This window comes from Lissotriton vulgaris, chromosome 1_2 (assembly GCF_964263255.1).
Source record: "Lissotriton vulgaris chromosome 1_2, aLisVul1.2, whole genome shotgun sequence".
Lineage (NCBI taxonomy): Eukaryota > Metazoa > Chordata > Amphibia > Caudata > Salamandridae > Lissotriton > Lissotriton vulgaris.
The window spans coordinates 251,046,491-251,061,156 of record NC_141686.1 but is presented as its reverse complement, the minus strand read 5'-3'; the positions used below and the strand labels follow the sequence as shown (position 1 = coordinate 251,061,156).

General features: G+C 45.0%; 1 protein-coding gene across 6 annotated transcripts in view; it reads right to left on the bottom strand.

Annotated features, from left to right (window-relative positions):
• DMAP1 (DNA methyltransferase 1 associated protein 1) overlaps positions 1-14,666 on the bottom strand; it is a 406,667-nt gene that overhangs the window by 251,010 nt on the left and 140,991 nt on the right. For all 6 annotated transcript variants that reach the window (XM_086953166.1, XM_086953164.1, XM_086953169.1 and 3 more), the window contains one exon: positions 13,466-13,651. In XM_086953166.1, the coding sequence (XP_086809292.1) occupies positions 13,466-13,651 (186 nt within the window). The remainder of the gene's footprint in view (positions 1-13,465; positions 13,652-14,666) is intronic.

Sequence of the window (14,666 nt, the reverse complement as noted above, 5' to 3'; positions counted from 1 at the left end):
ATGAGAAGAGTACAGTGCACTGCGCAGTAGCCGGGACACCGGAAGAGTTTGGCCTGTGTGGCATTGAACTTCCGGTGTGGTCCAGGTTTGAGGTTCTGTTTATAAATTTCTAATTGTAAGCGGAGCGCAGTACAAAAGCGGGAGTGTAGGGCAAAAAACGGAATGAAGAAAAGAGGTGTTTGGCGACCGCATGTGTAATAAATATTAGTATGTCCCTCTTTAAAAGTAAATCGTTAGTAAACTGCAGTTTTTGTTGCGAGGCTAACCTCCTCGATGAAGTGTTTTCCTACGACCAACTCAAGAAGCATTTGTATTGCAGGATAAATGCTTTTTAACTGCTTTTAAGCAGGGGTGCTCCAATATTGTCGGCAGGGTCACATTGTCTCACAGGCCTCTTGCAGAGAGGAGGAAGGAGCAGCCTGTGGTTCCGTCCGCACTTGATGACGCAACGCCCTTCCACGGTATCCACCCCGCTGAAGCATTTCAAAGTAGGTCCAGACTCCAAATACATAATAACATCGATAGCCTAGATAAGCATTGCTCTTTCTTGTTTTCTTTCTTATTGGGCAGTGGAAATTGTTTTCATTTGCTGGTCTCACTGTAGTCACCTTTAGGATGATTTTGGTTTCACCTTTATAATCAACTGACACCAAGGCACTGGTTTGTTTTACAACCCCCTGCCTCTTGCTCGCTACAGGTAAACAGAGCTGCCACAACTTTCCTCTCTGTGTGGACTGTCGGAAGATGGATTGGGATTACACAGAAAGAAAAGATTAAACACACTGTCCCCCTGACTTCTACGTCACTAAAATATGAAGTTTTGAAACTTCTACATAGTTTCTAGAAAGCATGTTTGGGAGCATGTATTTATTACGGCGCTTTAAACACACTCCTTTCCTTTTCAGCTGTTCAAGGGAGCTTTGTGGGCTTTTTGTTAATAATTTAGCTTTGTCACTTTCTTTCTGTACTTTATTTGTTTGGACGAGTTTTAGGAATTTATAGAATGTTTTGCTAACACATGTTGCTTTAGGTAAAGTGCCTTGTGGCGCCTGCCTTGCACACACAGTGAAGGTGAGGTGACAAAGGGTGTTTGCTGCCACAGGCCAGGCAGGTGTGTGCCCCGGTATAGACACACAGCAGCACATGAAGTGTCTGAGTTCATAGTATGATGTCTTCAATCAACAGGAGCTTACCACAGACAACGTGATGAGCTGGCTTCATCATATGTACATTTTACGCATTTTCTGCATTGAGCACCAGGTGTCCGAGACCACGTTGTCTCCTTCATGTCACCAAGTGATTTTGTCTCTGGGGCGTTTCTTAAAATTGCTCCATCACTTGCAGAATCTGAATAGGGCCCCTCTTGCATTTTATTTTAGAAGTATGGCTGCAGATGTTTGGTTTTTTTATAATGTAAAGCACCTCGACAGAAGCGCAACCCTTAAGCAACGTGGTTTAAAATACATAAGGGGTCGCTCAATACCCCACTAGCTCCATTCATACCAGGTCCCAGGAAGTAAACCGAATTTCTAGCACTAACCATAGCCTATGAGGTAGAGAAAGGCGGATGTGGGTGTGTGCCACTAAGCGCTATAAATAGCAGGAATTCTCATAACCAAATTTAGTGATACATTGAGGGCTTCAGAGTTCTTTAGACTGAGGAACAAGGGAGAGCAAATCGACTTCATATGATGAGGTAACTCAGTTTAACCTTGAAATGATAAAGGCAGAAGATAGGTGAGTGTGCATGTGCACTATAGCAGCACACTTATTCTTGAGTCTGAGAGAAAATGGACTTTGATATTGGTACGCAGCCGTTTTCCAATGACGATTTTGTAGTCTCTTCAAATGTTATCACTTTTGGAAATGTAATCTGTATCAGTAGGGGCAAAAAGTCTTCTGTTTGTTCACTTTTTAGGTCTTGCCTGGGGCTTGTAAGACATTTTATTAGCTTAAAAGGGGCTTAGATCTCCACCCATTACTTACGGATGTTCTACCAGGTGGCGGTGTGCAGCGCCACAATAACTGTTCCAGAAATTACGTGCAGAGTCAATATTGGTGTGCTGGAAGCTGCCAATGTATATGATATTATTACTAGGTGGTTATACCATGCACAGAGTCCAAGGGTTCCCCAAAAGTGTGCGGGGCTCAATGTAAAACCAGGGGCGGTTTCTCTTTGAGGGGGCTGGGGCGTTGCCCCTTTACATATTTATGGCCCAATGTACATAGAATTAATGTCACAAAAGCTTCATACATTTTTTTTCTGATTGCGGCAGTCTGCTTTTTCAGCCACAGGCCAGTTACTTAAAGTATTTAAGCTTCGAACTTCCTGCATCTACTATTCGCGGAGGTGGTTGGGAGTGGAGCTTAAAACATGAGCTTGTCACTGATGCACTCAAGTTTGCATGTAGGCTGGACGCAGAAAGGCACTGTCCCAAAAGGTCATGGGCATTTGAGGCCTTGCTTATCTGCTCAATTAGTGAGCCGGGGGACTCGCAGCTGCAGCCTCCTGGTCTCCTAATGGGCGCTGATTTGGCCTGCTCAAGCCAATCCTGGCACAGCTCTTATGCTGTGCAGTGCCGGGATTGGCTCAGGAGACGCATTAGCGGACCTCTGGTGCATAAAAGGCAGCGCGAGGATAGGAGAGACCCTTTCAGGCTCAAGGTCCATGACCAATCTCTGCAAGGCTTTAATATGACGCCTTGCAGTGATGGACCCTTACTCCTGTTGCCGCGCTGGAGTCTAAATCTACTTCCAGCTCTTCCGTATTTGCCTCCAGGACGGCGAGGAACAAAGTGGGGACGGTGCAGGTGCAGTTGAGAGGAGTAGTGAGAGAGGTGGTATTTATCCCTCCTTCTTTCAATCTGACCACCACCATGTCACTCGTCATCTCTCTGACTGACTAACTAACCGGGCCTGGTCTCACTGCAAAACCCACAAGGCAGCACTGTCTCAGTGTTGGCCTCAGAGGCGCTGAAGCAGGCAGCCATGTGTAAATAAAGAAGGTAAAAAAATACATCAAAAGGGTGTTGTTTGCCGTTTCCAATTCCTTGTTGGGTGGAATTGTGCTGTAATGCGGTTTACTTTGCAGTATAAAAATTGCAGTAATAAGGGTATATGTGTCTTGTACGTGGTTTACTTCTGCCGCCCTTGGAGGTGGGCTGAAGTTCAAACTGTCTGTGCTGATTCCCTCGTTCATGACAGCAGATGTTCCCCTCACCTGTGCAGCGGTCTCCGGTCACACTCCCTTCTTACTACTTACTAACAAACAGTTAGTGCACTTTTCATGATAGTTTTATCTTACTGAGAATATGGCAGAAAACAGGTCTTGCTAATTTTTTTAATTATATTCTCGTTTGAAATGTTAACTAACTGATGAAAATGTAATCTGCACATCAGCGCTGATCATAGAAAAGGGGTTTGGGATTAGGAGCATAAATCACGTAAATGCACTTGCAGAAAACTATTTTGCACATGCTCGCATTGATCAGGATACAACCCTTGTTTGCTCTCTCTCTCCCACTCGAATATCTCTTTCTCATACACATGCAATGCTTTAAAGCCATCATTAGGTACAGGAGGAGCGCTGATGAACTGTGATACTACGTGTCTGTGTGTGACAGTCAGCATTTGGACACATGCTAGGCCGGTGAATAATGGTGGAGGTGAACTGGCTTCTAATAAAGTAGTCAGCAGCCTGCACACTTCAGTCAGCTGCATGCCTGACGGGGAGCAGGGTATAGACTCCATTAGGCTGGAAAGGGGCGAAGCTTTCAGCATGTAGCCTGTAATAATCGCGAGATGAGGGGTGCCACACAGTTTACAAAGAATGTCTCTCTGATGTCAACTGTGTGCCGCCTGAGTTGGGAAAATAACACACGGTGTCAAATTTCACACCCTGGGGTTCTTTGTTGCTCAATTTTAACCAAATTGTACATCACACTGCACATTTTCTTGGTATGTGCACCTTCGGATGCAAGGTAGCAGGCACCCCCCACAATAATTATTTTGAGGTGCTTAAATATGAATAGGGGGCAAACTTGTAAATGTCGTAATGTGGGTATTTTAAAGTTTTGATATATTAACTTTGGCAGCAAAGTGAATAGAATTACTTGGCATTTATTAGCCCACGTGAATGCCCTGTTCTGCTCCCTCATTACTCATTCAGATGGAATCTCTCTTATCAGGGTCCCCTGAATGTATTAGCCTCACCTCATGCAGCTTTTTTTCTGTCCCTTCGGTATGCCTAACACCTTAACCCAATGCAGTCCCTTCTGCTCTCCCTCAGCAGTATTATTAATAAACAGGAGGATCTTGTCTGCAGCCTCAGTGCTTATTAATCCCATACAAGACATCTTCCTGGCCTCATGAAAACGAGGAGGACGGCAGGCAAATTTTAAATCAGTAAGAGGGAGTGCTGCAGATAAAGTGGTGGCCAATAACCTGAATTGGTAGGGTTGGCGACTATACCGCTGGTACAGCAAGGTCCAAAGAGAATGTCAAAACATCATCCCTATTAAGGGCGCTCTTATGCACTTAATGTTTTATGAATGTCCCATGAGGGCCCAACCTAAATAACTCCAAGTCATCCCTAGGTAAAAAAAAAATGCCCAGGCAGCACAGTGTGTAGTAGTAGTGGTAGTAGTAGAATTAAGGGGCATGAAATGGGCACAAGACCACTTAAAGAAAAACTTACCACGGTAATTGTGCAACATTTTGTGGTTCTGCATTTGGTACAGCCGGAAACAGTGCACATCATTTTTGGACAAAGAGGTGTTGCATAGAACCCAGCACCCTTTTCTGCTTTTCCACAACATCAGGGTTTAAGGTAAGGGCACTGATACTATTTTATTTTTACATAGTAATTGAGGGCTGTGGTTATACTGAATAAGCAGCTCCCTAAATCGTTATCGAATGAAATCTCTTTAGTGAAGTCATTATCACAACTACACATTCACAACTGCCTTATTAACTTTCTTGCTTTCTCAAATATGCTTGAAAATGCACCATTTGCCCTCTCTTTTTTCAAAATTTTCTCTGGGGGAGAACTCCTCCGCCCCAAACATCCCGTTTGCTTGTCAGACTCACTCGCTGCACTCGCTCACTGCACTCGCTCACCACATGTCACTCACTGAGAACTTTTAAAGTGGGACCATGTTGATCCGGCTAAGATAACTAAGGAAGATGTGAAGAATTCCATGAATAGCAAAACACACAAGATGATGGACGGAATGTTGCACAATGGCAAAACAGTCACCCCCAATCACAGATCTGGGTTTAATCCATCGTTATTTTGCTCACCAAGCCACCCCAGTTCAGACATGACCATATGCAAATCAGTCTTGACCCTGTGCCTCATGGGAACAGTCCAGACCGAACTGCCAAGCCATGTCTTCCCTGGACCGGAATCAAGCATCCTAGGACCGGTTTCTGGCTATCAGCCGTCTTCAGCCAGGATAGCTTGACTCCAGTGGCATAGTGAGCACGGGACCTCTTCTCCCCAAGAGATTTTAGACAACTTCACGGTCATAACAAAATCAGTCAAGGAAGCTTTACGCTTCATCCCTAAAGGGAATAAGTGTAAATCAAAGGGCTGGTTTAATAGCGCCCATACCAAAGCACTTTTTAATCTAAAAACTGCCCTTCAAAACTCAATAAGAGAAAAGGGGGAAATTATTCGACTTATAAAAATTTATCATTCCGCAATTAAAGGTAGGAAAGCTGAACTGAAACAGGAATTAAGGGTTGAACTTCATAAAAGCTGTTCAATGAAAGATAATATTGCTTTCTGGAAGATAATAAAATCCCCTTTCTTTTAAGTTTAAAGAGAACTTTATTGAAAAGAAGGATTCGATAATGAAATTTACAAAATCATCAATATCAAGATAAAGCAATCAATTCAAAGAGGGGGAATAGTACAATAGAGGAAGAGAGAAAGGAAAGGAAGAAAGAGAGAAGAAGGGAAAAAGATAGAGAAAGAGATAAAATCCCCTTTCTTGACCGGACTCAGGGAAACTGATAAAATAGACATAGCCATCCATGAATCATCTTGGGTGGAACATTTCTCGCAGATTTTCGGATTAACTGACAGTGTACTCGCAGTCCAGAACCAATTGGGGCTGAACAGCTCTTGTATTAAACCCCATTTACTCCTCTTTCTTTAGACTTCACTCAGTCTGATATTGAATTTGCCTTAATAGCAAGCAAAGGCGGCAAGGCGCCAGGCACTGACGGGGTCCTGGTTGATCTTTTTAAATATACTATGGACCTTTGGACGCCAATTATGCTAAGGGTTTTGGAAGCAACCTGTACAGTAGGTTTGTTAGATTCTTGGTCAGTTTCCATCTTGGTCCCTGTATTGAAAAAAGGTGTTCGCCAAAGCCCATCCTGTTATCGACCCATCTCGTTACTGGACTCTCAGGGAAAAGTTGTTGGTTGCATTATTCTTCAGCGTCTTCAACACTGGGCTGACGATAATGAGATCCTGTCAGATCTCCAGTACGGGTTTAAGGAAGGTACGGGCACAACTGAGCAAGTCTTAAACTTAACTCTTTTAATGGGTAAATATGTTAACGCCATGGGTGGGAGACTTCACATGGCATATGCAGATCTAACATCAGCTTTCTATTGCGTAAGCCATTCGAAATTGTGGGGCATTTTAACAAATATGGGTATTGATCGCTCCTTAGTCAACTTCCTGCGTGAAATGTATTCCAACCCCACTGCCAGGGTGAGATTTGGAGCTGGAGGGGAGCTGACAGCGCCGTTTAGGGTTGAGAGGGGTGTCAGGTAGGGATGTGTCCTTGTTGGAGGGGTGCCAGGACCTTCCCTTACTTCAAAATCGCCCGATACCCGCCCTCCTCTATGCGGACGACACTGGGATCAATGCACATACTCCCCTGGAACTCCAACCCTCACTCAATCGATACAATACCTACATGTCTAATTTGGACTTAAAAATCAATATTAAAAAACTTTTATAATGAACGCAGGGCCAAGACACAAAAAAAGGAGAGACATTTTTATTAACAATACCAAGGTGGAGAATATGAATGCTTACCCCTATCTTGGAATATTAATAGATGACAAAAGTACTTGAGGCCAGAAAACTTTAAGGTCTACCTCGGCACTAGTAAGTTTTTCACAGAGGCTAGGTAAAAGACCCCCGGCTGAGAGGATCCCTTTGTATCAGGCAAAATGTATTAGCACGGCCATCTATGGAGCAGGGGTGTGAGGCTACGTACAGGTGGAAGCCCTTCAAAAAGTGGAGAACAGTTTTTGAGGTTCCTCCTTGCTGTCCCTTAAGGTACCTCAACCTTCGGCTGCCACCTAGAACTAGGCTTGCCCGATATCACCGATATTATAAAAATGCAGCCAATTCCATTGTGGCATCGCCTTTGGTCATCTTCTAAGTTAGTTTTTACTCAAAGCCTTATGAAAAAGACTGCCTTGCACTTGATAATTCAGCTAAGATTGGTTGGCTCCTCCTATATGTGAAGAAGTGTTTGCAGGATTTGGGTCTAGTAAAATACTATTATAACCCTCCACTAATCTCAGAGCTATTGAGAAAAGGGTTGAAAAACCGATGCCTGAGTCATTTGAAAGATTTGCGCCTGGCCTCTGAAGTCAATAAAAACTCGGTTCAACATTTGTTAATTCCAATTTTAAAAGTCTTAGGCTCACGTCAATGTAGTCCTGCCTTCATTGCCCTACAACTTATAGACTCAGATTGCTTGGTGCTAAACATTATTAAATTCCTGAAATATTGTATTAGACACAGGAGTAATTTGTAATAGAAGTTTGTTGTACTTTTCTACTCTGTTTTCAACTATACAATTTGATTGCTTTTTTTGTTGTTGTACTATTTCTGTATTTTAAGATATTTTAAATGGATTGATTTAATTTTTAAATTTGTATCAAACTTCATGAATGTATTTGGCCTATATATATGTACTTTTATGGTTTTTCTTAATTGAAACCAAATAAAGTAATTTTTGATTTGATTGAGTAACATTCAACGACTATGAGTGACACTTTCTTGTTTCTGCAAGAAAAATCAAGCAATGACGTACATGGAAAGAGAAAAATATTAGAAATTGCAGCTGTTTGTCTATGGGAAGCACTAACATATGTGGGACCTGCTTGATTCCCTGAAATGGAAGGTATACTGATGCCAATGAGGCATCCGATCAGGGCACCAACATCACATTGAAGCAGTCAGAAATGTAATAGCAATAGTGCTAAACGTTTGCTGCAGTGTGCAAGGAAAAGCTTGTCTGAAGGATAAAACTGAAGAGACAGCTGTAGATAGGGCCAGTGCACTCAAGCGTGATGAGAATAGGGTGTTTATTAGCCACATATGGACACTGCCTCAAGTGGAATGGGAGGCCAAGAACAGCAGAAACCCTCAGACAGCGAGCGGAGCAAGCATCTTATAACCTACAGGAGCAGGAGTATAGCAGCAAGGCATGGACAACGAACACGTGTTTCATCCAGTGGACATGCAGTGCTCTACGGTTAGTTACAATGCCTATATTAACAACAACAGAACTTGTGAGGCAAACAGGAAGAAACTGTCAGTCGCTCGTGGAGAGAGAACTTTCATAAAGGAGGTGTTCTATTGAACCACTGAAAGAGTGGAACATTATGTGCAACGTCTCTTACTAGAATCCCCCCAACAAGAAACACATGTAGGAGTTTTACATGGCTGCACGTATATTTTTTCCAAATGTTTCCAATGCTCCATTGCAAAGACCAAATGAAATACTTGAGATAGAACCATAGCCGCAGGAGGAAATGTAGTACAAGCAGACATTCCCTTACAATCTGTTTTTGGTAGAATACAATATGCCATGGACAGTGTTAAAATGTGTCCAGAAATGTAAAGGTAAAGAAATGTTAATTGAATACGTCTTACACATCCATGCCATTACATTTGTGTTAACCTAATACAGTTAAGCCCATGCTGCTGATATCAAATAAACACAGGGCACAGCATGACTAACCTGCCTGCTCCCATTTCACAAGTGCCTGAGGGTCTCCAAGCTGAGCGCTTCGGCCAAGCTTTGTTTAAACCTCTTCAGCTGCCACATTTCTTGGACCTTCGGGGTGGAGAGTCCGTGGCAAGTCTCCTCTCCTAAAGATGTCTCACTCTGGTTGGCAGCAGTTTCAAAGGTTTGGAAACCCTCCGCATGTTGTTTTCCGGCAGGATTTTGGAAAATTAAAAAGCATGCTGTCTGGTATCAGTCATGCGGGCTGAAAACCCTTTTAATTGCTGGTAGCATATAGAGAGTGCAAAACCAATGAGGCGCAACGTGGACAACAGGATGCCAGCACCACAAGCTCTCTGCCTACGGTGGGCGCCGCAGCACGAAAAAGAATGTTTTAATTGATTTGCCAATAATCCAACAAATGTTATCCATCCAGTTTCACACTGGCTGTCTCCTACGGCATATGGCAGTAGTTCAATTATCGCCATGGTCTCTCCGATGCACTCCGCAGCATTTCAACTCCTAAGACTGAACGGCGGTGCGGCAGGTCACGCTGGACCTTTTCAGCCAGTGCGTGGCTCCTGCACTGTGCTTAGACAAGACTCTGACTCCATTGCACACAGGTCCGTGAGTGCTAGGGGTCGGGAGCAAAGGAAGTGTCATAGGTTTCTGCTCTTCCTGCTAACTGGTGCCACAAAAACATCCTGCACGGCACCCGTAGAGCCGCCTGCAGAGAAGCACACACAGTCAGCTGTGCTGTGGCGCCACCTTGTCTCATCGGGTGCGGTCACAGAGGAGAAGAGTAATACTACTGCTGCCTGCCGAACGCGGGATCCAGGTGAAGCTGGGCCCGCCACTCTATGTTGTCAGTTTCACGCTGAATGCACATGGCACAAAGAGTCCGGCCTGACATCCTCACAATGCCGATACCATAAACAAAGTGTCAGGCTCTGACAGTCTGCCACAGCGATCTCTACCGCAGCGCAGGCCCGACACTGTTAAATGTTAAATGTTAAAAGATTTCTAAAGCGCATGGCTGCCCGAGAGCGTCCCAGCGCTGACAGAAGATCAGGCGAGAACAGGAGAGAGAAGTTACGGGAACAGCCAAGTCTTTAGAAGTTTCCTTGAACTGCACTCTTTGCAAGACGGGCAGCCAGTGCAGTGCTCTGATGGCCGGTTTGGCCGTGCAACGATTCTTGGTGTCAGTAAGAATCCGGGCAGCAGCATTTTGCACTACCTGGAGCTTTGATGTCACTTTCTTCGGTGCCCCAAGATACAGGGCATTTCCGTAGTCCAGTCTGGACAGAATGAGGCCCTGTATAAGTAGCTTTCTTGACTGAGAGGGAAGCAGTGGGAGAATCTTGCGGGCGGTGCGCAAGAGACCAAAGTAGGATCCTGCCGTTTTCCTTGCTTGGGTGTTCAAGGTGAGATTTTGATCAAGCCAAATCCCAAGGCTTTTGATGTCTGATTTGGGGGTTGGAGCAGGCCCATAAACGGGGGCCACAAGGATTCCGGACGGAAGTGAGACTGATTGCCCATCACCATTATCTCAGTTTTATCGCTGTTGAGTTTCAGCTGGAACCTGTCCATCCAGCTGACTATATCCCCCAGACAGGAGTACAAATTGGTGGTAGAATTTTCCTGCTGACAGAGAGACAACCAGCTGGGTGTCATCCGCATATGTCAGAAGTTTAATTCCGTGGGGGGTGACAATTTTTTCAAGAGGACACATGTATACGTTGAAGAGCGTCGGGCTCAACGAAGAGCCTTACGGCACTCCGCAGCGTATAGGGGTCTCCTTGGAGATGTATTCACCCTCCGCCACCTGGAAAGAGCGCCAGTGAAGAAAAGATTTTAACCACGACAGGGCAGACCCTGAAATACCAAGGTCTCTGAGCCGCTGAGAAAGGATATGGTGATTGACTGTGCCGATGGCCGCACTAAGGTCCAGGAGGATCACTGCCACTGATCTTCCTGCATCAATGATCTTCCTAGCCTCTTCTACAACCGCCACCATCGCTGTTTCAGTGCCCTGGCCGGCGCGAAAACCTGTCTGTGAAGGTTTGAGCAGTTCATTGGATTCCAGGTAATTGGATAGCTGGCCGGTAATACATTTTTCAGCCATCCTGCTGATGCATGGAAGGAGAGAGATCGGCCTGAAGTTAGCCAGGTTTTGGGGGTCAAGGTTAGTATTTTTGAGTAACGCCCTGACCACCGCCTTCTTCCAGCTGGGAGGTACCGTTCCGTCTGCTAGTGAGGCATTGATCAAGTTCACCATCGGAGCAAGAATGGTGGGTGCTACCTGTTTTTAGTTCTTTACTGGGGATGGGTCACGCGGAGAGCCACTCTTAAGTGATTGTAGGATGGGAGATAGAATGTCCTCACTGATGGGGGTGAACGTGTCTAATCCTGTATTCAGGTTCTGGACCTGCATCAGGCAGGGGAGTGGAGGGTCTGCAGGGGTGAGAGGGGGAGTTGGTGGAGAATGTTTTGGATTTTTTGATCAAAGTAGATGGCTAACTCGTTACAATGATTGTCCGAGAGATCATTCGTGCCTGTATGTTCTGGGGTTTTTAGGAGTTTTTTTTACAATTAGATAGGTTTCTCTGGACGAGCAGGATGCAGTATTAATTTTTTCATTGAAGAATGCTGCTTGCGCAATTTTAAAGCTTTTTTATAGTTGAGGATAGCCAGTTTGTAGTCCCTCTTACTGTTAGGGTCAAAGTCTTTCCGCCACACTCTTTCACACCTCTTACAAAGTAGGATGCGGACCTTGTGTGTGAACCATGGAGAGGTAGGTTTTTTCCGGGGTTTCAGATACGGTTTTTTGGGGAGGACAGTATCAAAGGAGTTTTCAATCCAGGAAGAAAACTCGGCATCCGCTGTTGCGGGGTCGGTTTCATACTTCGGCCTAGAGCGCTCCAGGACCTGCTTCCATTTGCCAATATCTAGTTTGGCCCAGGAGCGGGAGAGTCTACCCGGAGCTTGGTTGGGAGGTGGAGTGGTCGAGATCCACCAGCTAAAGGGGATAAGCAGGTGGTCGGACCAAGGCAATGGAATGGGTGCTCTGACTTTGAGGTCATGAATGTTGCAGAAGATGGGATAAGCAAGTACCCAAGAGTATGCGTGGGTTGGTCGTTCTGTAGGTGGAGTTGATTGGCTGCCAGGTCTAAAAGTAGTTCTGAAGCATTGTTGTCCTTACTATTATCGAGGTGGACATTAAGGTCCCCTAAGATTAAAAAATTGGGCAGAGTACTGGCCATGGCCAAGGAGGCTTCCAGGAGGGAGTTGCAAAACTGTCCTAAAGCCCCTGGGGGGCGATAGATAAGAACCCCCGAGAGGGAATTATGTGGGGACATTTGGATGGTGAAGTGCACATTTTCACAGTCCGACAAGGGGCTGTCGTGAAATCTGCAAGAAAGATGGTCTCTGTAGATAATAACTAATCATCCTCCCCTTCCCTTGACTCAGTCCAGGTGTTGTATGAGGAAGCCATGAGGCAATGCTTATACAATGCCCTAGTCAAAGTCAGGGGCAAGCCATGTCTCAGTGAGAAACAGTATCTCCAGATGATGCTCTTCTAGGAGCATATGGATTTCTTGGGCATGTTTGGGCAGGGATCTGCAGTTAATCAGGGCCATGTTAATGACCGTCTGGGTAGAGTGACCGGTCTTGGCGGAAGTAAGTTTGAAAGGGCATTGAAGACAGTGGATACGAAGACACTCACCTCTCATGGAGTTCGAGCATAGGGACTGAAGGGGCTGATTGAGTTGGCACAGGAGTTCCCTGAAATAAGAAATCCTCATCTGATGGGAATATTCCTTTGTGCCTTGCCCTAGGCCCGTCCTGGCGTGGACGGGCGCAGACGGGCTTACCTCTGGCGCACCTCCAGCGCGCCAACGGCGCGCCCACTTCGCTCGTCCGCTGCGCGTTCGGCGGGGAGGGGTCATTTTGTAGTGTGTGGGCCTAAATCGCCCACAACACTAGAGTGCCGACCGACCTTCCCGAGATGGCCGCTGTGTAAAGCGTTGTTTTTCCTTCCTACTACGCGGTCCAGGAGACCCTAAATCGGCCACCAGCGGAGAGCGAGGTATCGGGGGGAGTCATTCATACCCATGTCGTAGATACCGAGGTACCACTTACTATGGACTTAGAGGGGTGCAAAAGTGTGTGCAATTGGTTTACAATTAGTTCAGTTTACCTTACTTAGGGAAAGAGCACTGGCGCAGGGACATGGTTAACAGAGACCAAGTGCACATAAGTTGAAAAACATCAGTACAAGTTCAAAAAGTGGAGGTGACCATGGCAGTGCATGGATTCTGGTTCTCTGGTAGGTGTTGTTCTCTGCCCAAGTAACTCTTGCACCAATTATACAAGCTATTTAAGACAGCTTCATCCAGTTAGCTTAACACCGCACTGGCCCTTAATAATACACCTAAATATGTGAAAATAAACTTTAAGAACATGAATTTTACCGGCTTCTCCAACTCCCTTTTCTGTGGAAGCTTCTTTTTAGAGGCTTTTCTCTCTGCTCGCCTCATTTCAGTGGTGGTGTCGGCTGCTGTGATGAGCTTCTGCAAGTCCTGGGCTTTCTTCTCCCGTTCTTTCTTCCTACTTTCTATTTTCCGTAGTTCTTGGATGAGGTATTCTTCTTCTGTCACCTGCAGGAGACAAGAATAAAGATAACTGGATCAGTGGAGAAAAACAGACTATGCAAGCACCCCACTTGGGAATGAACAAGATTACCATTCTTAGAGGACTAAGTGGGTTTTGGCTATGATCAGTTAATCTGTTCTCTCACTGTGCACACATCAAATAGAGATAAATAGCGTTAATATATAGGCACTGCGTATGTACAATTCTGAATCAAGCCAATGTAATTTTTGTGCTTTGGTATGCAACATTTATTTGCCAGCTATTAAATCTCCTATGGAGTTCCTTGCTAAGGAACCAATTTCTATACTGTCAAGATATAGTAGATTATTTTCACACTCTTTCAATAATAGTTGGTGGCAATTAAATGCTAACCTTTTTGGAACCAAACAGGATGGCAATTCTTTCAGATATGCATCTCCACCTCGGGGCTCCTGTTTGGACGGCTAAGTCCTCTGCATGGTAAGTGTTGTGTGCTCCGGCCCGAGTGCCCAACTGTACATTTACCTGGATCCCAAATGTTGATTTTTTTGTCGTAGACTGACATTGATCACATATGTGCGCCACGACATAGGCCAAGGTCACAGACTGGCGGCGCCCAAAGCATTGCCCTCTTAGTGTTGGAAGGCTAGCCTGATTTAATGTATCATAAGATTTTACTTGTGGTTTCTTTGCTTAGCGCTGGTAAGTGCGTTAGTGTGGGTCCCGCGACGTGACCAGCGGGATCCTTAGTTTGTTTTTGCGGGTCTGGGTAATCTCTGTTCCCTTGCATGGAATTGTAGATATTTTCTAATTTATTTTTAAAGAAGACTGCTAGTTCATAACATCTCTCCTTTGATGAGGATTGCAGAGAGACATCTAGTTCGATGGATGTGAGGTCTTTAACCACCTTGAAGAGTTCTCTAGAAGAGTGGGTGGCCGAATGTATTTTTTCCTGGAAATATCTGGCTTGGGCTAATTTAATTTCATTGTGGTAATGTCTGATTGCTTTCTTATATTGTTCTTTGATGGTGTGTCATATGT